Source organism: Amblyomma maculatum, unplaced genomic scaffold (assembly GCF_055883805.1).
Source record: "Amblyomma maculatum isolate TAMU_Amacu unplaced genomic scaffold, ASM5588380v1 scaffold_19, whole genome shotgun sequence".
NCBI classification, from domain to species: Eukaryota; Metazoa; Arthropoda; class Arachnida; order Ixodida; family Ixodidae; genus Amblyomma; species Amblyomma maculatum.
The window spans coordinates 8,676,017-8,701,601 of NW_028146744.1; the positions used below are offsets into that span (position 1 = coordinate 8,676,017).

General features: G+C 42.5%; 2 protein-coding genes across 8 annotated transcripts in view; one reads left to right on the forward strand and one right to left on the reverse strand.

Moving 5' to 3' along the window:
* Positions 1-882: 882 nt before the first annotated feature.
* On the forward strand, positions 883-10,969 carry LOC146171641 (uncharacterized). Of its 2 annotated transcripts, none has more exons than XM_084586409.1 (4): positions 883-2,254; positions 3,534-3,590; positions 7,124-7,198; positions 7,552-10,969. In XM_084586409.1, exons 1-4 carry the CDS (start codon positions 2,043-2,045, stop codon positions 7,556-7,558), a joined length of 351 nt encoding a protein of 116 aa, XP_084442535.1. In that variant the 5' UTR covers positions 883-2,042; the 3' UTR covers positions 7,559-10,969. The 2 variants fall into 2 exon arrangements, with proteins under 2 accessions (XP_084442535.1, XP_084442534.1); XM_084586408.1 differs by having other exon boundaries at positions 893-2,254; positions 7,121-7,198.
* A 5,617-nt stretch (positions 10,970-16,586) lies between these two features.
* The window catches only part of LOC146171642 (uncharacterized), a 39,467-nt gene continuing 30,468 nt past the window's right edge, over positions 16,587-25,585 (reverse strand). The window contains exons 12-17 of one of the 6 annotated variants that reach the window (XR_014702827.1): positions 25,436-25,516; positions 23,753-23,833; positions 22,063-22,143; positions 20,371-20,451; positions 18,399-18,553; positions 16,587-16,709 (exon numbers count right to left, since the gene is read on the reverse strand). Coding sequence is in view for 5 of the 6 variants with exons in the window: in XM_084586421.1 (XP_084442547.1) it covers positions 18,400-18,558; positions 20,371-20,451; positions 22,063-22,143; positions 23,753-23,833; positions 25,436-25,516 (483 nt within the window). In the remaining variant the exon portion in view is untranslated. Of the gene's footprint in view, positions 16,710-18,398; positions 18,559-20,370; positions 20,452-21,267; positions 21,333-22,062; positions 22,144-23,752; positions 23,834-25,435; positions 25,517-25,585 lie in introns of those variants that run through there. The other 5 variants (XM_084586423.1, XM_084586421.1, XM_084586425.1 and 2 more) reach the window with 5 other exon arrangements.

Sequence of the window (25,585 nt, forward strand, 5' to 3'; positions counted from 1 at the left end):
AGTTAAATTGGTTCAGAGGAAGGGAAAGGCGCAGTAACTGTCACACTTGCTCTGTGGACACCCGAACCGCGCCGTAAGGGAAGGGAGGGAGGTGGGAATGAAAGTGGACAGAGAGAAAGAGGAGCCGTAGTGGAGGGCTACGGAGTAATTTCGACCACCTGGGGATCTTTAACGTGCGCCGTAAGGGAAGGGAGGGAGGTGGGAATGAAAGTGGACAGAGAGAAAGAGGAGCCGTAGTGGAGGGCTACGGAGTAATTTCGACCACCTGGGGATCTTTAACGTGCGCAGCAGCGCACGTTAAAGATCCCCAGGTGGTCGAAATTACTCCGTAGCCCTCCACTACGGCTCCTCTTTCTCTCTGTCCACTTTCATTCCCACCTCCCTCCAAAGAGGAGCCGTAGTGGAGGGCTACGGAGTAATTTCGACCACCTGGGGATCTTTAACGTGCGCAGCAGCGCACGTTAAAGATCCCCAGGTGGTCGAAATTACTCCGTAGCCCTCCACTACGGCTCCTCTTTCTCTCTGTCCACTTTCATTCCCACCTCCCTCCCTTCCCTTACGGCGCGGTTCGGGTGTCCACAGAGCAAGTGTGACAGTTACTGCGCCTTTCCCTTCCTCTGAACCAATTTAACTTTAACTCTAAAGTTATAGAGCGTGACGTCAAAATGACGACGCCGTGACGTCTCGGCGAGACGTCAACGCGTGACGAAAATCGGAATCAACCAATGATCGCCAGGGTGCCGCCCCGGGCCGCTTATTTTCACGGACACAAGTTTATTCGCACGTCAAGGAGCAGTTTGCTAACTTTTTTATAAATATAGCGTGTGAATAAATTAACTAAAGTTTTATATTTTCAAGAAGCCGCATTTAAAGTTCAATGTCATAAAAAAAATCAAGAAGCAGCTACAGTTTTGCAATTAAACGCTCTCGTGGGTAGCTTCTTTTGCCGCGAGGGCGCGCTGGCAGAGGTAAACAAACCGTAAAAATGGCGATTTTCAGTAAAACAGCTGATTCCACGGCTATAGTGCCGGCTTTTGCGCATCGTCTGATGTCAAGGTACTGTGTGATGGTCCTAAATGCGCGGAGAAATCATATAGAAAGCAGTGTAATCGGGGCTTTATTTTTCTTTAGGAAACAGAAACAAAAGAAAGATCGATCGCGGAGCACAGGCAAAATAAACTTATGTCCACACGAACGTCTCACACAAAAATGCTTCAGTTAGAACGAGCACGGGGAAAAGCAACGCGGTTGAGCGTACACTACCAACCTCGCTCGTTTTCATTCGTTTTGACTGAGAACCGTAATTCGGCCCCAGGACCCTTTTTGCAAGAAATTTCTATGAGCCAGCCAGATATACCAACTGGGAATTAAGTTCTATAAACAAATTAGACCATGCAATTTACCATGGGCAGTATCAAATAACTATATATGGTCCTTGAAGAAAAAAACTATGGCAATTAGACCTTAATCGTTCAGCGGTTCAATTGTGCAAGTGCGTTACTGCAGGAAAACCAAATTCAATTTCGAGCGACCCGGGAATTAATCTTGTGCCCTGAACGTCCGTTTCAACTTGGATACCGCGGCTGCGCTCATGTACCCATGCATGCATGTTCAACGGACAGTCCTTCACGCTCTTCAGCGTTTGAATTTTTATCCCGAGAATGAAAACGAGTGAATTAAAACGATGTAGGCCAAGGATTCTGTGGCTTAAAGGCTACTGTTGCAAGGTAGTTTTCACAAAATACAAAAGGCAGGTGGCGCATAGTACCACTTAATTTCAGTGGTATGTACATTTACGTTCATGATCTACACTATTCACCAGATATGTGGCAGTTATCTATACACCAACCCACCACCAACCACACCAAACCAAACCATAGATCCATAGAGTTAATCGACAAACACACACCGCTTTGCCAAGGGAAGGCCTAGGCCTAGCTGTAAAGGCAGTACGATTTCTGGATACGTTTTATTGGACTGATTCGTCGGTGTGCGTTCTGTGACAAAAGGGGGACTGTGAAACCTGTGGAACGACGCGCGCTATGCCTTTAAGGTGCAAACGCCACCTTGAGCAAGATATGTGCTCATGCACAGAAAAACAGAAAATCGGCGGTTCAGAATGCACATGGCTGCCGAGACCTCTCATGCCTCTTCGAGCGGTGGAGCTTCTGACTTCGACGCCCCCAGTTTGGCGAGATCTACGACGACGACAGTTCTACCGACCACTCTGCAGTAGTACAAGGCGGCCGGAGAGGTAAATATATACGTTCGAACTCGGTTGGCTAAAGACGCGCGGACAGACTTTACTCAAATCTGGGCTTGCTTTCATGGTGTTAATTCATTTCATTTGAAAACATAGAGCCGAGTCTAATAATTGTTCTGGGGTCGGAAAGCGCGATCTTTGAGGAGCGTCTCATTTGCATAAGTGTGTGCGCAGTCGAGATCTCTCGTAAAAAAAAAGAAAAAAGAAAAAAAGTGGCGGAGGGGGGGGGGGGGGGGGGGTACAAGTACGCCAAACATCCCGGAAGTTGCTACTTTGAATCTCTCACTGCCTGGGCGCTGGACATTACACTGACGCCATGTTTACTGACCTTTTACAGTAATTGGCACGGTATTCCGTACAGCACCTTCATAGACTAAGTGTCATCTTAAATAAGCTCTCTGCTCCCAGTGGGCTGCAACCTATGAGAGTAGGAGGAGGGGGAGGGAGGGGGGAAGGGGCTTTGTTTTAAGCTGCATCATATATGCAATCACAAATAATGGAACTTCCAGCAACAGGCACTTAGAGAGAAAACCAGAACACCGCATAATCTTTGTTTAGCTGTTGAGAGACCTTGTCGAGATGCAAAAACAGGATTTCTAGGAGGTCCCTTTTTGTGAGGTGATCTGCACTTGCTTAGTGACTGGAGAAGTGATTTTAATGGTTTACTGTGAATCTCACAGTCCTGTGGTGATAGACAACATTGAAAAAATGGAACTGCACAATAAATGAGATAATGAGGAAAATATTTTTCTGCCACCACCGTCACAATTACCCTACATCTCTCAAATAGTTCCATCAATGTTTTTCTGCCGCTTTGGAGGAGGAAAACAGGCCATATCAGTGTGAGTCCAGGACTAGTCTTTTATGCATTACCTCCACGTCTGATTGTTAAATAGCTTGTGCTTGGATTCTGTGAGCTGAAATTAAACTAATGCATCACCCTTGCCCTAACTCTACTATTTTAGTTCCATGCGGTTAACATACGAACCAGGATATATTATTTACATTATTAGATATATAGCATATAGTAGGAAGGGCCTCTGTGTGTGTGTGTGTGTGTGTGTGTGTGTGTGTGTGTGTGTGTGTGTGTGTGTGTGTGTGTGTGTGTGTGCGTGTGTGTGTGTGTGTGTAGGGGGGGGGGCACATGCACTTCAGCATGTTGCATAGAGCTCTGCATTCGAAGCTTTACTTGAATGTATGTTAACGGTGTGCCCGATGTTTCATGAAGTCGGCTGATTTAATGTCTAACATCTATGCTCTTTGTTACCAGGTTACACAGAGCATTGATGAAGACGAGGATAGAGAGGTGCCCCTGGATTGATGCCAGGTATGAAAAAGGCTTTTGGCAGAGAAAGAGAATGCTCATGGCACAAAGTTGTCAGTGTTTAATTACATATTTGTTTCAGTTGCCCCCACTACAAGGAACTTCATATTCGCACAGTACGAAGTTTCTTGATTTATAATCTGGTATCTAATTTTCAGCACAGTTCAAACTAAGCACAGTTAGCATAGTTTACACATGACATCTCACACTGCATTCTTTCCTTGATGGTCTTTATTTTGAGATGTTTCAAAATACCTTTTATTTCTCTGTTGAGAAACTTGGTGTCCTATTAGAGCTGCCACTAAAAAGTGATAAATGTGATAACCAATAACCCTGCCTTTCTTACACCAGGCCAAAGCAAGATATTGCTTGCCAGTAGGCACAGATGTGCATGACACTCTCCTGGAGCAGCCGGCAACAGCGCATGTAAAATTGTAACATTTTAGTTTGGCCTGTTCCAGAATTTGTTATGGAAACGTTACAGTAGCTCTTGTGCTTGTTTTTTTTTTTTGTAACCTATTGTGCTGCAAGTAGAAAAAAAAAAAAAGAAGATTGAGGTCTAAAGATCTAAACTGAAACTGCAACCAGGGTCCAAGATTTCAATTTTTTTTTGTCAAGTTTCAAGTTTATTGCACTTCATATATGATAGCATTACATACATAATAAATAAATACAAAAGGAGTCCCATAGTGAAATGTACTGTACTGGGACCTCCTCAGCTAATTAAAACGAGTTATGAAAGGGAGCAGTGGTTACAGCAAATGTACAAAGTAAAAATGTAGTATGTTATAACAATAATAATTTTTTCCCTTGCCTCTATAACAAATAAATGTTATAGAGGCAAGGAAGAAAAATTCATTCTGAAATTATCGAATACCCCACAAAGAAGTAGCCGTAGACAGAACGACAAGTAGTATCATATCATAAAAAAAAAAATGAAAGGAAGAACAGCAGCATAGCGTAAAGTAATACAAGAAAATACAAGTATCCATTATTCAAATATCAATACAAACAAGTGAACATGTGCAAGAAAACAAGTTTTAAAAGTAACTTTTTACGAAGTGTGTATGAAGTATTTCATTAGTTGGTGGCACTGAATGATTGAAGAATTGAAGAACAAAATGAGCGCCATTAAACAAATGTAGCAAAAGACTTGATTTGATGCCCGGAGGTATGTTATTCCATGCTTTGACTGATGTGAATCCAACTACGGTAATTAGTGCACACTCTTGGCAGGAGAAAATTACTTCTTGATGAAAATCTAATGGTATTGGGGTCAGTAAGATCTTGACGATATATAAACTAGAGAAGATTGTTGTTACTAACAAAACAATATGTGAAAGTGCCTAAGTTATACGTGAGTAAGGCAGAGATGGGAAGAATGTTAAGTTGCTGAAAAAACTTGGGAATATTGGCACGGTATGGGCTGAATGTAAATATACGTAAAGCTTGGTTTTGTACGTGTTGTAGTGGTGTGATGTCACGTGTGAAGGATATGTGAAATCCCAAGTCGTAATGCAGTAATTAAGATGACTATGTATGAAAGCATAGTATTATGCTCATATTCATGGAGAAAGGACCAGGTTTGCAGGTTTGAAATCCATTTATCGCTCTGAACACTGATAGCCTCAGGCAAGAAACAGGAATTAGTGGCTGAGTTGCTGCTAACGCAAGGAAATGGCTTGACAAAAGCTGAAAAATGAGAGCACCTGTAGGAGGACAGGGTTTCCAATGTCACCAAGTTGCAGTTTCCAAAATACACAGTGTTATCAAGTGTGTTTACCATGCTTAGGGGACACCCTATCTGAGGTTGGTCATCAATAAATATAAGGTCACTCACTAAAGTCTGTTAATTTGCTTCTGTCAAGCTTTATTGATGACTTTAAAATCATAATTTTAATGCCAATGACACCTATAGTTGTATGGATTTACTGAAAAGTCAGTGGCTCTTCAGATACTTTTTATTTTTTTCTTTCCCACCTTTTATTACCTGACCCATATCACAAAACAGCACTTTAAGCCCTGGTCACATTGTTGCATAAACAGGGATGTGGCTTTGATATGCACCACGCTGAAGGTTTTTTAGTTTTCTTTCAGCTTGAGTGTCACTCGCGCTACCAAGAGTGAGATTCTGTGATCAGTAATGCCTGCGATAATTATGCAAAAAGCAGTTCAGTGTCTTGGAGAGGTATGTCGCTGTGATTTTGGAGGGAAGTGGATAAACAAAAATATGCTTCAAGGCTTAGTCAGGGCTTTGTCACCTTCTATGCATCAAGATTGGTAGGGCCTGAATTACTCTTTTCTCCTCTAATTTAGCAGCTGCGCAAGGTGGAAGCAAAGAATTGCTAAATATATACTTAAATATTGTTTAGCAGAATCAGATCTATGTACGTATCTAGCCTGACCATTAGGAGGAGCCATGTGTGGCTCTGGAAGAAGCAAAATCATGGTCAGTCAGTGCTACCACGTGCATCTTCACGTTTTTGCTGCAACAAGTGCACGCCATAATTACCCCTCGCTGCACACAATTACTCGTGTCTGCCATAGGATGCCACAATGTTAGGATACTCAGGTTATCATAAAAGACATAAAAGATGAGTGCTTGACCTATGGCAATGTAGTTGCTTAAGATTTACACTTTTCCAATGTACATTTAGTTATTTAAATGTTTAGTTCTGGAGAATTGCTGATTTTAACTCTAATGCCGCCAAGACTACTAAAAAAGGTGCTCTTCCTGGCTAAATATCGTTCCAGATACTGAAATTACGAACACTTTTTGGCTTGCAGTTGGCAAGCGGCCATGTAGCAAACTTGGCCTTCCAGCGTTCACCATGTAGCATTTCTCCTTTTCCTTCCATTGACTCCCCTTAACATCCAAAGTGTTTACATATACGGCTTTAGGTGGGCGTTTCAATCAATTTCAGTTATAACAGTTGCTTTTAAAATTATAATTGCCATATGAGCGCTTAAGCCTTTCACATGCAAGTGAGAACTCCAGCAATTTCTGCCGGAGTAACTAAAAAACTTATTTTGAGCCGTCACGGCAGCTCGAGCTCTCCAGTTCCAACCTGTTGGAAATTTTTTGCTGTGTCGATGCCGCTCACCACTGAGTTCACTCAATTGCTTGCATGTGAACCAGCCTTTACGTGAAGATTTAAAAAGTAATTGAACAAATTTTAGTTAAATAGGAAACTAGCAGAGATAGCTATTGCCTCTTTAAACGTTTATCGAGCCTCATAAACTGATTATAAAAATGAATTGCATGTAGTGGCCATCCTCTCTTTTTTTAAAGAATTGGTTCTGTTGTGTCCACTTTTCTGCTCCCCCTCTTTGGTTTAATGAAACTGCCATGCAACATTGATTAATATGCTACTGTCATATAATAGTTGTAAGTGGCGTGCAGTGCTGTTCATGAAGCTTACCATGATATGAATATTTTAAGCTTCAGTAATTTCAGAAAGGAAAGCTGGGCTAAGTTCTTATTGAGTGAGGCAAGATTTTCTCCTCTGGACTCACATTTTTTTTTATCAAAGCAGGAAGAAGTGCCAGTACCTTATCCTGTGCCAAGTGATGCAGACAGCTCAGGTTCTGATGAAGACTGAGGTCCTCAAGTGAGCATGTTTCTTTTTTTCTGAAATGCTGAAGATTTAAATGCCAGATAATTCCATCTTGACACCAAAAGCTTTGAATCAAGTGCAAATGTTAAGCATTTTGGGCAGATAACCTTTCTCTGGCTTGCATGTTCAGTACATGCTCACCTTTATGCTGACCCTAACAAATGTAAAAAAATGGAATTTATCATGCAAGGAACCATATCGCACTGTTTGTCAGTAAAATACACCTGTCATTGTATCAGTTAGATTCTGCTATTTGGCACTTATGTATAAGTGGACTGTAGGAAAATTTGATGTGAACTAACATTTTCCTCCAATTAATATTTGTGGAATATCTCATTTATTTTAAGATGCTGACTGCAGAGCTCAACAAAGTACTTTGCAAGTTGCTGATGAGAGGACACAAGTTGCAGCCCTTCTCATGTCCTCTGTGATGCACCATAAAGTCAGCGACCAGGGGGATGACAGACCCGCTGGACCTGCTGAATATCATCTAGTACCCAGGAAAAGCTCCAAAAATTGAAATATACTTGCTTTTCAAAGCTTTGGGTGTACACATTCCTGAAGCTGAGAACCACTTCTATTGTCTTGATTGTACCAGGTACTTGGGTAGTACAGCTCAGATTGAGATTCACTGCGAGAACTGTGAATGGGATATTGACATAGCCTTTTGCTCTTCCTTTCTTGTAATTCCTTTGAAAGAGCAGCTTCAACGAATTCTTGGGCAGCAAAACTTGAAGTTGCTTCCGCAAAGAATCAGAGGAAGTGTGATGACGTAGTGGATGGCATAGAACATGCCAGGCTGTCGGCTGATTTTTCAACTCACAATATTTCACTATTGTGGAATACAGATATAATTAAAGTGTTTTAAAAATTAACGTTTGACATCTGGCCAGTTCAGTGTGATATTCTTGAGCTGGACCTTGCAGTCTGAAAGCAGAACAGGCTTATGCCTGCTATTTGTTTTGGTTTTTCAAAGCCAAACATCACCACTCTTTTTACACTCTTTGCAAAGGAGCTACAGAAGCTTTCCTTAGGATTTCCATTAGTTAAACATGGAGAACAGGTCCAAATAAGGGTATTTGCAGCTGCATATTCAGTGGATGCCATTTGTTCAGCAGTCGGAAACTATAAACAATTTAATGGTTTTTATGGGTGTGGCTGGTGTTACTACACCGGGGGCTCTTCGTACGAATATTGAGATCCTGCTCCAGTGTGCAGGACTGCTGTGAAGCATATTGAAGTGGCTAGAAAAGGCACATCTTAAGTGCCTGTTTATTAATAGAGTCAAGGGACCTTGCCTTGCCGTGACCTCGTTTTGGTGTGGTGGATGGTTTCATCCCCGATTACCAGCATTGTGCCTGCTTTGGTGTCATGTGACAGTTACTCAAACTGTGGCTAGAAAGCGAGTATGACTGCCCTTGGTAGAAAAGATACAAATTGACTCAGCTAAATAGCCTGGTGTTGACCATCTCACCTCCAATAGAGATCACCTGCATCCCAATGAGGTTTGAAGACTGAGCTAGGTAATTGGAAGGTGTCAGACCCCCTGCAGACACCCTACCATGCTCTGTACAGAGGAGGGCTCCTGCTTCTTTGTCGAGCAAATAGGTACTTTGGGCATACCACTTCTTTCTTTTTATTATTATTTCTTTTATTTTCTATTATTATCATTTTTTTGCTGGAGGTGCTGCGATGTGCAGGTCTGAGTTACTCCTTTAGACTGAACCAGCTCTGCTAGATGCTTTAACAATAGTTCCACGAGTTGTGTCGATACATTTCATAACTCCTCTGTGGTGCACTGTTATTCACTGAGGCTTGAGCTCCAGAAGCCTGCAGTATTGGTGCAATAGGCATTACCTTTAGTAAGTGTCTGTTTCCTCTTTCACTCCTTGTTTCCACTTGTGCAGCTTTATGCATTTTGGAAGTTTTCCAGTCATGGATGCTTACTGAGTTTTTTATTGCCATTACTTTTACATTTGTCATTTTTGCTCATTCTTTTTCCAATTGTATACATACATATATATATGTACATTTTCCTTCTCCCTGCTAAGTGTTTTGCCATTGTTACAAGTAAGCTTGTTTTTTTTTCCTGTCGTGTGGCTTCTATGAGGTATGTAGTTGTGCTTCATTTACCCTTTCATACATCTTTCCTAATTTTGCCTGCTTGGCGAGTATTTGGGTACAGTTTAAACCTGATGTAGTGAAGGATGTGTTCTCTGTGCATCTTCTTTTTCCCATTATTTTTTGTCTCTATGTTTTTTTTTCTTTTTTCACTTTCTGGCCTTTCATTTTTTTTTTCTTTTGCACCTCTTACAATTGTAGTCTAACGGGCCTGGAGGAAAGTGGTGGCACATGGAGCACTGAACGCAGGGCTCCACTTGGGAAGAAAGAGATAAATGAAATAAAAGTTGTTCCTCCTCCTAAACCTGCTACTAATATATCTTTGTCAGTTAATGAGAGTGGGCACGTTCCAGATATCTTGTCTTTGGTGAAGTGAATTCCTCGCTGCTGGCTTACTCAGCCACATTGACAAGATCTTGCCTTTATAAGAAAAAGTTGCTTGCCGAACTGCACTATAAGCACTTGCTTCCAGTCTGATCAGCTTTTGAAATGGTAATGAAGGCTTGGAGCATCATGCTTTGAAAGGGTGATATAAAACAGGAGAGAGGGGGGCAAGTGATCTGAAAAGGCAAGCTGTTGGGTGTACTTATGTTCATCTTGACATCTATTCATTAATAGCTTTCTGTTGCCATTGAAAGTCACAATCAAGGAGTCCAGCAAGGTCATATAACATTCACTGCTCTTGTGAATGCCTGAGGCAGCGAGGCTTGCCGATTCTGAAAGTCGACAGTTGGAACTTGCATGTTCTGTGCAGGGTCGGTGCCAAAGTTGGCTAGAGCTGTTGTGTCAGTGACAGAGTGGCAGGGTCAGTTGGCGGCAATATCAGTAAGAATATTGTAGATTATTTCGTCTTCATAACAATATTGTTCAGCGATTACCAAGCCAGCGGCTTCCTCCCATTTGTTGAGTGTTATGGCAGCAGTAATGGGGCAAAGGGGGCAGGTGGGCATCAGCTTCTTAGGCTTTGACTGTCTAGGCTTTTGGCAAATATGGTCAGCTACGAATGGGCAGGATGCTTTGAAGTTAGTGTCTTTTATTGTGCCTTATGTGAGCATGAATGTATTTAGCACTAATCCAGCGGTTCAGGGCATAGCCAAATTGTCTAATGCTTGTGTGTCTGCTTGTAGTGCTTTCACACTAAAAAGAAACAATGGGGACATAGTGGATTCAAACCCAGGAATTACTCATGGGAAGCAAGTATGAAGTGCTGTAGCTATAACTGCAGTGGATCCCCCCATGTGCAGACTGCAACACACTCTTGCACTGTGCACTGGATGTCCTCGTCTCCATCAACTGCCACCTGTGCACAAAAGCTTTCGCACGTCTTACTCGATTGTTAAATTTTTTTTTTTTTGATGCTCAAACAACTGGGTTACAGGGAACTACATAGGATGGCTAAAACAGAGGCTCATAATGCAAAATGAAGCCGTGGTTGTCTCTGGCTTCGTGAATGGGCTAAGCTTATTGTTTTGACTCCATTGCTCTTCGGGTGTCACTTGGCTGATTCTAATGGATGGCTCGTATTCTCACTCATTTCATTTTGTAGAACAGGTGCTGTTATATTTTGATTCTATTATTTTCTTTGTGCAGTCACCATTCTTTGTTGGTTTAAAATGTGTAATAAATTTTTTGAATGTCTTGCAACCTTCGTGATTATTGTCCTACAATGATACATACATCACTGAGCAGCTCATAAGTTGCAAAGGGACACGAGTCATGATTTCCACTTTTTCTGTGCTTCCATATATCCGTAAAGTTTCAACACATTGTTTAAATATGATTTCAGCCACGCCTACTTGATGAAGCAGCGAGTCGAGCTCGAAACTTCATAGCTTTTTGCAGATTCATTAAAATAAAGATGCCAGATAAGAGATTTCCTTTTTTTTTTGCACAGAAAGGAACAACTATAGATTGCAACAAACACTTGTTTGGAAAGTTAGAGGGCATAAAGAAAAGCTGTTTTCTTTTACCATGATGAAAATAACCACATTTTGCTCAGCCTGACTGGATTTTGAGCGTGAATTTTCTGTCTTTTGCAGAGTTAAAAAATAGCCCTGGGCTAAAGCGCTTACCTAACCCCCCTCCCCCCCCCCCTTTTTTTTTTTGTCCTTACTCACTTTTATCCTACACTTCTGCAATATGCCCCATTTTATTTTATATATATTAAATTTAAGAAGGACAAGATGTGATTATTGCAATTAGTGCGAGAGTGATGCATTAGTTTGGCACCACACAGAACAGAAGCAAAGCCATTAACAGTCAGACATGACTAGTCCGGCACTCACTCTGACATAGCCCATTTTCCTCCCCTAAAGAAGCAGAAAAGAACAGACAGAACTATTTGAGAGATGAAGGGCGATAGTGATAGGGATGAAGGTGGCGGTGTAAAAAAAAAATTACTTGCATCAGCTCTTTCAATTACATTTTTTTTATGTAGTCCACTGTCACAGGATGGAAACCCGTTATACTTTGTGGCACGGGCAGAGGCTCTTTATTTTTCTTTCCTTTTGCATGCCTCAACATAATATATGTCACAGGATGGAGGGGAAACTATTAAAACTTCTGTGATAATATAAGCAGGTGCAGATCACCTCACATGAAAGGGGCCTCCGAGAATGGTGGGGAATCCCTGCTTTTGCAGCTCGACAAGGTCTCTCCTGTTGCTAAACAAATCAGTCGGATTAAGCAGGGACCCTTTCTCATTCTTAGTTTTCCTCTTCATACCTGTTGCTAAGTTACGTTATTTGCCGTCCTATATATGAAGCAGGTTAGAATAAATTGGCCCTCTCCTCCTATCTTCGGAGATAAGACCCTGGGCCGCAGCCTCCTTAGCCCACATCTTAATTCAGCGCTGCTTGGCCACCAGCTCATTAATGGCCAGAGATTAAGACCCGCAGTAGCAAGAAGTCCCTTTTAAATGAAAAAATATTGGGAAAGATGGTCAGCTTGATGAATGTAGCTCAGTTTGACATTATCAATAATTAAAACCATGCAAAAGTTGGAAAAAAAGTGTGTTCCAGATTGAGTAAAAAGCCCGACCTGCTCTGTCTCACTTTGTGCAAGAACTTTTTGGCAGTTTCTTGGAACAGGAGCTTGTGGGTAAATGCAACATTGAATGGAAGGAAGGAACAGCTCAAACGGACCGTACGTAGGAAGGCGAGACAGGCGCATGAGCAGCTCATGTGTCTGTCTCGCCTTCCTACACGTCCCGTCCGTTTGAGCTCTTCCTTCCTTCCATTCAACATGAACCAGCCAGCCCGACAAAGCTCTCTTCTTGAAATGCAACATTGTCTTTGTCACCATACAGTGCAATAGCGCCTATGTGTGTGTCAATTTTTCTGCTGGATTAAAATTTCAGAAATTGTTGAGCACTCTTTCTGTGAATGTAGCTTTGTTGCATATGCAAAAAATATATCTTTCATTACCTTTGAAATAATCCACAGAAGGAATTAAGGGTTGAGCAATGAATATGGGTTCTGCACACTATTCGAAGCACTGTTTTATGTGTTTAAAAAAGCTCGCGCGGTAATAGGTAGTGTAATGTCTGTGATATTGTTAGTGGCCCCAGGTCCACCAGGAGCCAGAGACAGCTTGAACACACATGGCAATGTAGTGGACCCACGGACGGCAACGAAAATGACAAGAAAACAAAACAAAAAGAGCATCCTACATGAATGGCATTGTTTAATGCCAATGGCTGGCAGCAAGGTGTGGGACAGCAGCGTGCGTCGCCTGCATGTGGCTTGGAGCGCTGAGCGCTTGCGTCGGATAACATACGGGCTGGCGGCTGGCAGGGTACCATGATGCGTTGCCGAATGCCAGTCTCACGCGGCCACGTTACCTGACCGTTCCAGCTAACAACGGCATCACTGTTCGGATGCGCACGTGTGGCCAGTCCGCACGAGCTGTCATCCACATCTACATCATTACAATGCATTTTTATTTGCACAAGGTTTAATGATCATTAAATTTAGTCCCCAGTGTCTGTTTATTAAAATTGTACTTTTGACAAATTAAATACACATTTGCAGAAATACATTTTTAGTTCATTGCCAATATGCTACCCCAAATATGATTTTGAGCACTGATCTTTGAAGGCAGGTTGAAGTGTGCTTGAAATATATTTTCAAGGAATATCCATTTTCATAATTGAGGTATACTTTAGGCACATTGCTTTCACATTTACAAAAGTACATTTTAAATTCATTTTCAAGATGCTGCCCCAAATATGATTTTAAGCATGGTTTTTCTAAGGATGCTTGAAGGGTGCTGCAAATATATCTTCAAGGGCCACCCATTTACTATACCTGAAGTGTACTTCAGACAAATTTATTTCATATTTGCAAAAGTACATATTTAATTCATTTTAAGTATGTAAAAAATGCCTACATATTTTTTTCACCTATTTGAACTATACTCGAAATGTACTTTAAGATACGATATTTTTGACACATTTTAAAAATACATTTTGAATATTCAGCAAGGAATTTGATGAACATATTTCAGACATATTTTGAGCACATTCGTGAATACGAATTACATTTAAAATGCGTAAAAAATATGCCGCTGTGTATTCCAAACGTACTTCTTTTTGCTAAGGGACCGGACCCATTCGAGCTTCAACCCCCTCCCTATTATATATATATATGCATGTATGTATAATATATATAGGTGCGTGCGTATATATATATATATGGCCACGAATATATGGAATTCCACGAATATATGGCCAGCACTCCTGCTTAGCGTAGGGGTACGGGACATCATACCCAGCACCTCCACCAGATTTGTCACGGTGTTGGCGACAGGGGGTAGATTAACAGAGCCGGTACAGGTAGAATCACACGGTCCAAGGTTTAGATACGTCCTGCGAGTCCGGAGCCGATTCACTTCAACGTCGTCTTTCACTCTGAGCGCCCCCTGGCAATATATATATATATATATATATATATATATATATATATATATATATATATATATATAGAGAGAGAGAGAGAGAGAGAGAGAGAGATACTAGAAAAGAATAAAAAGACCAGTGTAAGAATGGGGCTTGGTTACAGAGATAATCGATATATTATAATACTAAATTAAAGCCAACCACATTGGTATGGGATAATATACATCGTTTTAGCGATGGAGGTGATAGCGATGAAAGGTATTGACACTGGTAGTTGTGATGATGATAATGAAAATTGAGTATCAACGTTAAAGTTTCAGTTCGATAAAGTGAATCCAGTGAGATCGTGCGTTAGATTTCGAAGTTGTCGCGGGGTCGAGCCCATTATATTTGCGGTGTAAGACAAAGGAAATAGTAGAACATAGAAAGGGAAAAACAAGCAAGAAAACTAGAGAGGAAAAAGGATTGAAGGTAATAGAAAGAAGAATAAAAAAAGGAAGAAACAAAAGCTTTCTCATTTTCGGCTTTTAAGCAGTCTTAATTCTTGTAGTGCTCTACTACTAAGCCCACAATGGCTGATATTACCGTTGTTTGCCTGAAGCCCGACTTTAAAATGATAGCCTGGAAGCGAGAGTGAAGTTGAACAGGCAGACGGGCAAAAACAGTCGCCCTGTTGCTACAATAAAAACTAAAATTACTAACCTGTGGCGACCCTTCATTGGTGATATGCTCGGACGATGTGATTAAGTTTTTAAGTGACAATTCTAGCAGTGACTTTGCGACATGCTCGGTAGACGTTAAAGATTTGTATTATTCCATCCCTCAGGACAAAGTGATGGTTTGCGTGGAAAATTGTATTGATACTTACGGAGCAATCACGTTCCAAAATGCCTGCGGGTTGCCGACAGGAGGGTTTTTAGAACTTCTTTCCGTGCACCTCAAATCCACCTATGTGCTTTGGGAAGAGGACGTATCTTCAGAAACGCGGCGTGTGCATAGGGTCGTGCCTTGCCCCAGCCCTTAGTGACTTATACCGTGCACAAAACGATGTCAATTCTCAACACCCTCACGGAAAGCAACGTGTGGAAGATGTTCAGGAATGTTGACAATTACCTCCTGCTTCGTGATGGCGGCGGCACAAACTCCCTTGACGTAACCTTAGAGGCCTGCTTTAGTCATGCTTACCCGTTAACTACAACGCACGAGATTCCTGTGCAAGGGTCGATCAGGTTCCTTGATCGAAGACTTGGTTTCCCTAAGGGAAAGTGCGCTCGACCTATGAACCCAGAGGCGACGCCACTGCCTTTGCAATCGGCGCACTCCAAACTGCTTAAAATGGCTGCTAACCTCCGTTTGTCAAACGCGCTCAATTCATGCTATAGAAGCGAACTTTCGTCGCCAGATTGAACGCCTTATCTCTCACACCGTCGCCGAATGATTAAGCAAGAAACTGCGCGAAAGTTGAACGAAAGACGGCGCCATAACATCTCCCACCGCCTCAAAAAATAGGCCCTGCAGTTGTGCTTACAGCCCCGAAAAGTTTTAAGAGCCGGCGCGTCAACGCCGAAGAGCCAGAAAAACTGCGCGGAGTCGCTTTCTCGAATGCGCGGAAGGCGTTGCTTATTCCCTGCCGTTTAAATGTGGAGAAAAGTACACAGATGCACAAACGAAAGTCAGAAAAAACAGAAGTTAACGTCGATGCAGGCGTATTAGAATACATGTGAGGGCCATCGAAAATTTGCATGGCTGGGTATTCACGATGTAAAGTGATCGATAAACACGCACAACAGCTGGTTCGCGAGATACTTGAAGCAGCCGAGATAGCAAAGACTCGAGATGATTGTATCAGCAAACCATCTATACATTTGACAAAAAAATCTGGAGCTGTTGCCTGTACAATGATTCTCATGGGAGATTTGAGGCGTGTGGCAGAACTCACGTGTCTGTCTGTTCCCAACAGTGTATAAATGACACGAAATAATGTCCACGTTTGTTACGCGTTTTTGCTCTTCTGTCTCCTCTGTATTTTGCGCTGTTATACCTGAATATGTGTATTTAAAGTATCGTAAAACTAGGAAGGTTCAGCTTCGGTCCTCAAAACTTACAGAGAAGGCTATCGGTTTCTTGCGGTCAGCCACAGCTATAGTGCCCATAATCTGTTCTAGGCACTATCTTTCAGGAGCTTACGCGTATTCTTATGCCTGTTTCATGTTGGTTAGACGTGGCCACGAAGACACACAGTTAAAAAGTTTAAAAACCTTCGCTATAAACGCCTTTGAGCGAACTTTTCTGCACTGGCATTTGAAAAACTGCTCAATAGCGCCACTTTTTTATATTTGATATGGATGAAATGAGAGAGATATATTTTGAGATATTGTATATTTATTACAAAAACCTACTCGCAGGAAAACAATTATCTTCTATTCGTCGTTAGAGTGCCGGGTCTCTTGAAGAGCACAGCAAGCCCACAGGTCAACCTGAAACTCGCTGCGTGGGAAAAGGAAAGTAACCTCAGTGGATGTTACGTTGCATCACTCAGGAGACAAATGTACAAGACAAATTCAGTATCTAAATTAGATGTAAACCGCATTTGATGCGTTGAATTGTTTTGCACAGCCAGAGGTGTCATGACAAAAACTCCAACTGTTCTCTGAAATACTGTGCTTTTCTACTGTCCTGCTCCGTATTGCCCGTTCTATAAAAAATTGATCACGCCTAAATGCTGACGAAGCTATCCTCATCAACTACCTCAGTTTCCATCCCACGAAAAGCACGGCGCCAAAGCCGCGATGGTGGATCAAAATGTGATCAGCTTATTTTGAGCAGGGTTATAGCTAGTGATAGCACATCAAACATGCGTAATACTCAAGACAGGTTTGAAACACGGGTGACGTAAGGAAATAAGTGGAAGATTTACAATAACACGTTGATCAACAACAGAAGAGAAGTTAGATGGGATTTTAATGTTTCGGGGAAGTGACAATGGAATAACAGAAAAATGAAAGTGAAGTATTGTACAAGGGATCAGATAGCCAGAAATTATTTATTTTTAAACCAACAGACAATGCACAACTTCTTATTCCGAGCATTACACCACATGGTAAAATCCAGGACTCAGCAGCCGGTCTTGTATGTCGGCCGCATTAGCACGCTTTTCTTAAGACACTTCGGATCGTCAACTATAGCAGTAGTGAAAGGGCATGAAAACGTCATTGTTGAGCAGGAATATTGCGAGACAAGCATGGGAACTTAGCGTCATGTCTCCGAAATCACTCTCATCGCTCACGAAAACATAAATCCCGAAACTGCAGCAGTGCAACATACTTAACTTACAACATACTTAACGGTAATACCTATCCATAAGCGGCCCGGATTTCTCAGAGAAAGGCGATTCGTACCGTCACTCAAACTGAACGGTTTAAACATGCTCGGTTAAGTAAGAGCTAATTAGGGCTGGGGATCAGTGGTATACCAAAAATATAAGACATGAAAGTGGTAAGAAATTCTGAGCTTTGAATTTTAGATCAGCCGTTCCCGGCTTAACCTGAGACCTCAAAATTACAAACAGCCCATATACCAAGGAATCGTAAACCAGGCGCCTGCTGGCCCTGAAAATTTTAGCCTTTGTTTCAGACAAACTTCCCTTGTTCCCTAGCTTTCCTTTTTTTCCTTCGACCACTTATAGCTGCACATAATACTTTGATGATGCCACTTATGCTGCCTATTTGGTAGCATGCTTTTCGGAAAAGAGGAGAAAAATTCAATACTAACACAAGAAGAAAGAGAATATCAGTATAGCAAACATGTGGATTGTGGGCGTCAAATTCTTAGCGAGAACTTTGAACTTAATTTTGAAACTACGTTTGCCTGCTTTCGCTTGCAATTTCCTTTCCCTTGAAATACCCGAACTTCGTCCTCTGTTCCCTAGCTAAGCACTGAAATAGAACTCAAGAAAAGGGCAATGCAATGCTCGCTTAAACATTCCATGGGAGGGTAACGGAGGTTACAACCGATCACCCATGATATTGCTGGACCCCGTTAGCAGGCTGCATTCAATTTAATTCACACCTGTGAATCACTAGGTTCACACACACACATGCGATCAAGAACCAGGAGCCAAAATCTGACTCAGCTGCCCCACCCCTCTAGAGGCTGCAGTCCTGTCACCCAGCCTACCTCAGCCATGGTTGCAGTTGATGTAATCCAGGCAGGCTGGAGGACCAGATACCAAGTTGAGTCGCAAGTAGCCTTTGAGCCCTCGCCACTTGAAGCACACTTCCTTACAGCCAAGGCTGCTGTCCATGAACTTGAGGCCTTTGACATAGAACCCACTATTCTACACCGCGCACAAGCACAAAGAGAGGGAAAAATAAATATATCCACAAACAAAACACATTGGCAATGCATTCATTCAAGACTCTCTATGACACCTTTGCCATTTACAGCACTATAAGCAAATAATAGGGGACTCTAAGGACCTTAAAAATTACAGACCAATCAGCTTACTGTCTGTTACGTATAAGGTATTTACTAAGGTAATCGCTAATAGAGTCAGGACAACCTTAGACTGCAATCAAGCAAAGGATCAAGCAGGGTTTCGGAAACGGTACTCTACTATCGATCATATCCATACCATCAATCAGGTGATGGAAAAATGCGCGGAATATAACCAGCCCTTATACATAGCATTCATTGATTACGAAAAAGCATTTGACTCAGTTGAAACCTCGGCGGTGATGCAGGCATTGCGAAATCAGGGGGTAGACGAGCCGTACGTGAAAGTGCTGGAAGATATATATAGTGGCTGCACAGCAACCATAGTTCTGCATAAAGAAAGTAACAAAATTCCCATAAAGAAAGGTGTTAGGCAAGGAGACACAATCTCCCCAGTACTATTCACAGCTTGTTTAGAGGAAGTATTCAGAGACTTGGAATGGGAGCAGTTAGGGATAAGGCTAGATGGAGAATACCTCAGTAATCTGCGATTTGCTGATGACATTGCCTTGCTAAGCAACTCGGGAGATGAATTGCAAATAATGATTGATGACCTAGACAGGAAAAGTAGAAAGGTAGGCTTGAAAATCAATATGCAGAAGACTAAGGTAATGTTCAACAGCCTCGGGAAGGAACAGGAGTTTACATTAGGTAGCGAAATACTGGAAGTAGTAGACGAATATATCTACTTAGGACAGGTAGTAACCGCAGATCCGGACCATGAAAAGGAAATAACAAGAAGAATAAGATTGGGATGGAGCGCATTTGGCAAGCACTCGCAGATTATGACTAGCAGCTTACCGGTATCGCTCAAGAGGAAAGTATACAACAGTTGCATCTTGCCTGTACTCACCTATGGGGCTGAAACGTGGAGGCTAACCAAGAGAGTTCTACTTAAGTTGAGGACAACCCAGAGGGCTATGGAACGAAAAATGGTAGGGGTAACATTAAGAGATAGAAAGCGTGCAGAGTGGGTCAGAGAAATAACTCAAGTTAACGACATTCTAGTGGAAATTAAGAAGAAGAAATGGACATGGGCAGGACATGTAGTGCGAAGAGAGGATAACCGATGGTCGCTGAGGGTAACAAACTGGATTCCAAGGGAAGGAAAGCGTAGCAGGGGGCGGCAGAAAGTTAGGTGGGCGGATGAGATTAAGAAGTTCGCAGGGGTCAAGTGGATGCAGCTAGCACAGAACCGGGTTAAGTGGAGAGATATGGGAGAGGCCTTCGCCCTGCAGTGGGTATAATCAGGCTGATGATGATGACGATGATGATGACTATCACCATCGGTCATGTTCTGTCATCTTTCTTCATCGGCTTGCTGCATCGTAAGCAAATAATTTGACAAAAATGTGCACCTGAGCCAAAACTTCGATATTTGTTCCGTTAATTTTGCTATCCACAGTTCAGAGAACACGATTTTCACTAATGAAATTTCCAGTTTGAAGTATGGCTGCCCATTTCCACCAATAAACACAATTCCCCAGACTTTCCATTACCACGTATGGATACCACCTAGCCAGTGAGAAGCACTGCACTGATGACCCTGAAAGCTTAAGCTTGCGACCGGCTGGCAATGATACAGCAAGTGTTTTTTTTTCTCGGCTCTTTCGCAGTAAAGTACACTGCGTCAAAGAAAACAAAGTGCACCCACCTGATCCAAGGACTTGACTACGTCTCCATAGTCTATTCCCTCAGCTAGGATGAGAAGCTCTGCAAGGTCCTCGACATGTAGCTAGAATCATGGAAAGAAAGTGGGGAAGAAAAAAATTGTGAAAGGTGAAGGTACAAGACCGCAGTCACAAATATAGGCCTTCAGAAGCTGCAACAAATGCACAGCAATGAGCACAAGACCATGTCGACACAAATGCATACATTCAAACAGTACCTTTCAGAGTTGAGTACTTCGCATGGTTCCCACTAATGGCAATGGCGCGAAAGAACTATGCATAAAGAAAGCACAACATTCAAAACTTTGCCTAAGTGAGAGATGCAGCCAACCCTTGTAATGACACAACTCTAACACCATTGCAACGCACTCAGTCACGAATGCTGTCTACTCCTAACATTTCACAAGATTGCAGGTGCCCAAGCATTGCAGTTCATCAACTGCCTGGGCTAAAAGAACAAAGAATCCCACCTTTGGGCTGAAGGAATAAAGCAATGATTGTACTCTGCCGTGCAACCTATACATACAATGCCAACATCAATGCAATTTGCTTAGGTCTCACATATGCCTACACAAAAAAAGAGAAAGAGCAGTTGTCAGACCATCATTTAGTCTGTCACAGAGGCATTTTTTACTTTTTTTTTTCAACAGCCTCGGGAAGGAACAGGAGTTTACATTAGGTAGCGAAATACTGGAAGTAGTAGACGAATATATCTACTTAGGACAGGTAGTAACCGCAGATCCGGACCATGAAAAGGAAATAACAAGAAGAATAAGATTGGGATGGAGCGCATTTGGCAAGCACTCGCAGATTATGACTAGCAGCTTACCGGTATCGCTCAAGAGGAAAGTATACAACAGTTGCATCTTGCCTGTACTCACCTATGGGGCTGAAACGTGGAGGCTAACCAAGACAGTTCTACTTCAGTTGAGGACAACCCAGAGGGCTATGGAACGAAAAATGGTAGGGGTAACATTAAGAGATAGAAAGCGTGCAGAGTGGGTCAGAGAAATAACTCAAGTTAACGACATTCTAGTGGAAATTAAGAAGAAGAAATGGACATGGGCAGGACATGTAGTGCGAAGAGAGGATAACCGATGGTCGCTGAGGGTAACAAACTGGATTCCAAGGGAAGGAAAGCGTAGCAGGGGGCGGCAGAAAGTTAGGTGGGCGGATGAGATTAAGAAGTTCGCAGGGGTCAAGTGGATGCAGCTAGCACAGAACCGGGTTAAGTGGAGAGATATGGGAGAGGCCTTCGCCCTGCAGTGGGTATAATCAGGCTGATGATGATGATGATGACTATCACCATCGGTCATGTTCTGTCATCTTTCTTCATCGGCTTGCTGCATCGTAAGCAAATAATTTGACAAAAATGTGCACCTGAGCCAAAACTTCGATATTTGTTCCGTTAATTTTGCTATCCACAGTTCAGAGAACACGATTTTCACTAATGAAATTTCCAGTTTGAAGTATGGCTGCCCATTTCCACCAATAAACACAATTCCCCAGACTTTCCATTACCACGTATGGATACCACCTAGCCAGTGAGAAGCACTGCACTGATGACCCTGAAAGCTTAAGCTTGCGACCGGCTGGCAATGATACAGCAAGTGTTTTTTTTTCTCGGCTCTTTCGCAGTAAAGTACACTGCGTCAAAGAAAACAAAGTGCACCCACCTGATCCAAGGACTTGACTACGTCTCCATAGTCTATTCCCTCAGCTAGGATGAGAAGCTCTGCAAGGTCCTCGACATGTAGCTAGAATCATGGAAAGAAAGTGGGGAAGAAAAAAATTGTGAAAGGTGAAGGTACAAGACCGCAGTCACAAATATAGGCCTTCAGAAGCTGCAACAAATGCACAGCAATGAGCACAAGACCATGTCGACACAAATGCATACATTCAAACAGTACCTTTCAGAGTTGAGTACTTCGCATGGTTCCCACTAATGGCAATGGCGCGAAAGAACTATGCATAAAGAAAGCACAACATTCAAAACTTTGCCTAAGTGAGAGATGCAGCCAACCCTTGTAATGACACAACTCTAACACCATTGCAACGCACTCAGTCACGAATGCTGTCTACTCCTAACATTTCACAAGATTGCAGGTGCCCAAGCATTGCAGTTCATCAACTGCCTGGGCTAAAAGAACAAAGAATCCCACCTTTGGGCTGAAGGAATAAAGCAATGATTGTACTCTGCCGTGCAACCTATACATACAATGCCAACATCAATGCAATTTGCTTAGGTCTCACATATGCCTACACAAAAAAAGAGAAAGAGCAGTTGTCAGACCATCATTTAGTCTGTCACAGAGGCATTTTTTACTTTTTTTTTTTCAACAGCCTCGGGAAGGAACAGCAATTTACATTAGGTAGCGAAGTACTGGAAGTAGTAGGTGAATATGTCTACTTAGGACAGGTAGTAACCGCAGATCCGGACCATGAAAAGGAAATAACAAGAAGAAGATTGGGATGGAGCGCATTTGGCAAGCACTCGCAGATTATGACTAGCAGCTTACTGGTATCGCTCAAGAGGAAAGTATACAACAGTTGCATCTTGCCTGTACTCACCTATGGGGCTGAAACGTGGAGGCTAACCAAGAGAGTTCTACTTAAGTTGAGGACAACCCAGAGGGCTATGGAACGAAAAATGGTAGGGGTAACATTAAGAGATAGAAAGCGTGCAGAGTGGGTCAGAGAAATAACTCAAGTTAACGACATTCTAGTGGAAATTAAGAAGAAGAAATGGACATGGGCAGGACATGTAGTGCGAAGAGAGGATAACCGATGGTCGCTGAGGGTAACAAACTGGATTCCAAGGGAAGGAAAGCGTAGCAGGGGGCGGCAGAAAGTTAGGTGGGCGGATGAGATTAAGAAGTTCGCAGGGGTCAAGTGGATGCAGCTAGCACAGAACCGGGTTAAGTGGAGAGATATGGGAGAGGCCTTCGCCCTGCAGTGGGTATAATCAGGCTGATGATGATGATGATGACTATCACCATCGGTCATGTTCTGTCATCTTTCTTCATCGGCTTGCTGCATCGTAAGCAAATAATTTGACAAAAATGTGCACCTGAGCCAAAACTTCGATATTTGTTCCGTTAATTTTGCTATCCACAGTTCAGAGAACACGATTTTCACTAATGAAATTTCCAGTTTGAAGTATGGCTGCCCATTTCCACCAATAAACACAATTCCCCAGACTTTCCATTACCACGTATGGATACCACCTAGCCAGTGAGAAGCACTGCACTGATGACCCTGAAAGCTTAAGCTTGCGACCGGCTGGCAATGATACAGCAAGTGTTTTTTTTTCTCGGCTCTTTCGCAGTAAAGTACACTGCGTCAAAGAAAACAAAGTGCACCCACCTGATCCAAGGACTTGACTACGTCTCCATAGTCTATTCCCTCAGCTAGGATGAGAAGCTCTGCAAGGTCCTCGACATGTAGCTAGAATCATGGAAAGAAAGTGGGGAAGAAAAAAATTGTGAAAGGTGAAGGTACAAGACCGCAGTCACAAATATAGGCCTTCAGAAGCTGCAACAAATGCACAGCAATGAGCACAAGACCATGTCGACACAAATGCATACATTCAAACAGTACCTTTCAGAGTTGAGTACTTCGCATGGTTCCCACTAATGGCAATGGCGCGAAAGAACTATGCATAAAGAAAGCACAACATTCAAAACTTTGCCTAAGTGAGAGATGCAGCCAACCCTTGTAATGACACAACTCTAACACCATTGCAACGCACTCAGTCACGAATGCTGTCTACTCCTAACATTTCACAAGATTGCAGGTGCCCAAGCATTGCAGTTCATCAACTGCCTGGGCTAAAAGAACAAAGAATCCCACCTTTGGGCTGAAGGAATAAAGCAATGATTGTACTCTGCCGTGCAACCTATACATACAATGCCAACATCAATGCAATTTGCTTAGGTCTCACATATGCCTACACAAAAAAAGAGAAAGAGCAGTTGTCAGACCATCATTTAGTCTGTCACAGAGGCATTTTTTACTTTTTTTTTTCAACAGCCTCGGGAAGGAACAGCAATTTACATTAGGTAGCGAAGTACTGGAAGTAGTAGGTGAATATGTCTACTTAGGACAGGTAGTAACCGCAGATCCGGACCATGAAAAGGAAATAACAAGAAGAAGATTGGGATGGAGCGCATTTGGCAAGCACTCGCAGATTATGACTAGCAGCTTACCGGTATCGCTCAAGAGGAAAGTATACAACAGTTGCATCTTGCCTGTACTCACCTATGGGGCTGAAATGTGGAGGCTAACCAAGAGAGTTCTACTTAAGTTGAGGACAACCCAGAGGGCTATGGAACGAAAAATGGTAGGGGTAACATTAAGAGATAGAAAGCGTGCAGAGTGGGTCAGAGAAATAACTCAAGTTAACGACATTCTAGTGGAAATTAAGAAGAAGAAATGGGCAGGACATGTAGTGCGAAGAGAGGATAACCGATGGTCGCTGAGGGTAACAAACTGGATTCCAAGGGAAGGAAAGGGTAGCAGGGGGCGGCAGAAAGTTAGGTGGGCGGATGAGATTAAGAAGTTCGCAGGGGTCAAGTGGATGCAGCTAGCACAGAACCAGGTTAAGTGGAGAGATATGGGAGAGGCCTTCGCCCTGCAGTGGGTATAATCAGGCTGATGACGATGATGATGACTATCACCATCGGTCATGTTCTGTCATCTTTCTTCATCGGCTTGCTGCATCGTAAGCAAATAATTTGACAAAAATGTGCACCTGAGCCAAAACTTCGATATTTGTTCCGTTAATTTTGCTATCCACAGTTCAGAGAACACGATTTTCACTAATGAAATTTCCAGTTTGAAGTATGGCTGCCCATTTCCACCAATAAACACAATTCCCCAGACTTTCCATTACCACGTATGGATACCACCTAGCCAGTGAGAAGCACTGCACTGATGACCCTGAAAGCTTAAGCTTGCGACCGGCTGGCAATGATACAGCAAGTGTTTTTTTTTCTCGGCTCTTTCGCAGTAAAGTACACTGCGTCAAAGAAAACAAAGTGCACCCACCTGATCCAAGGACTTGACTACGTCTCCATAGTCTATTCCCTCAGCTAGGATGAGAAGCTCTGCAAGGTCCTCGACATGTAGCTAGAATCATGGAAAGAAAGTGGGGAAGAAAAAAATTGTGAAAGGTGAAGGTACAAGACCGCAGTCACA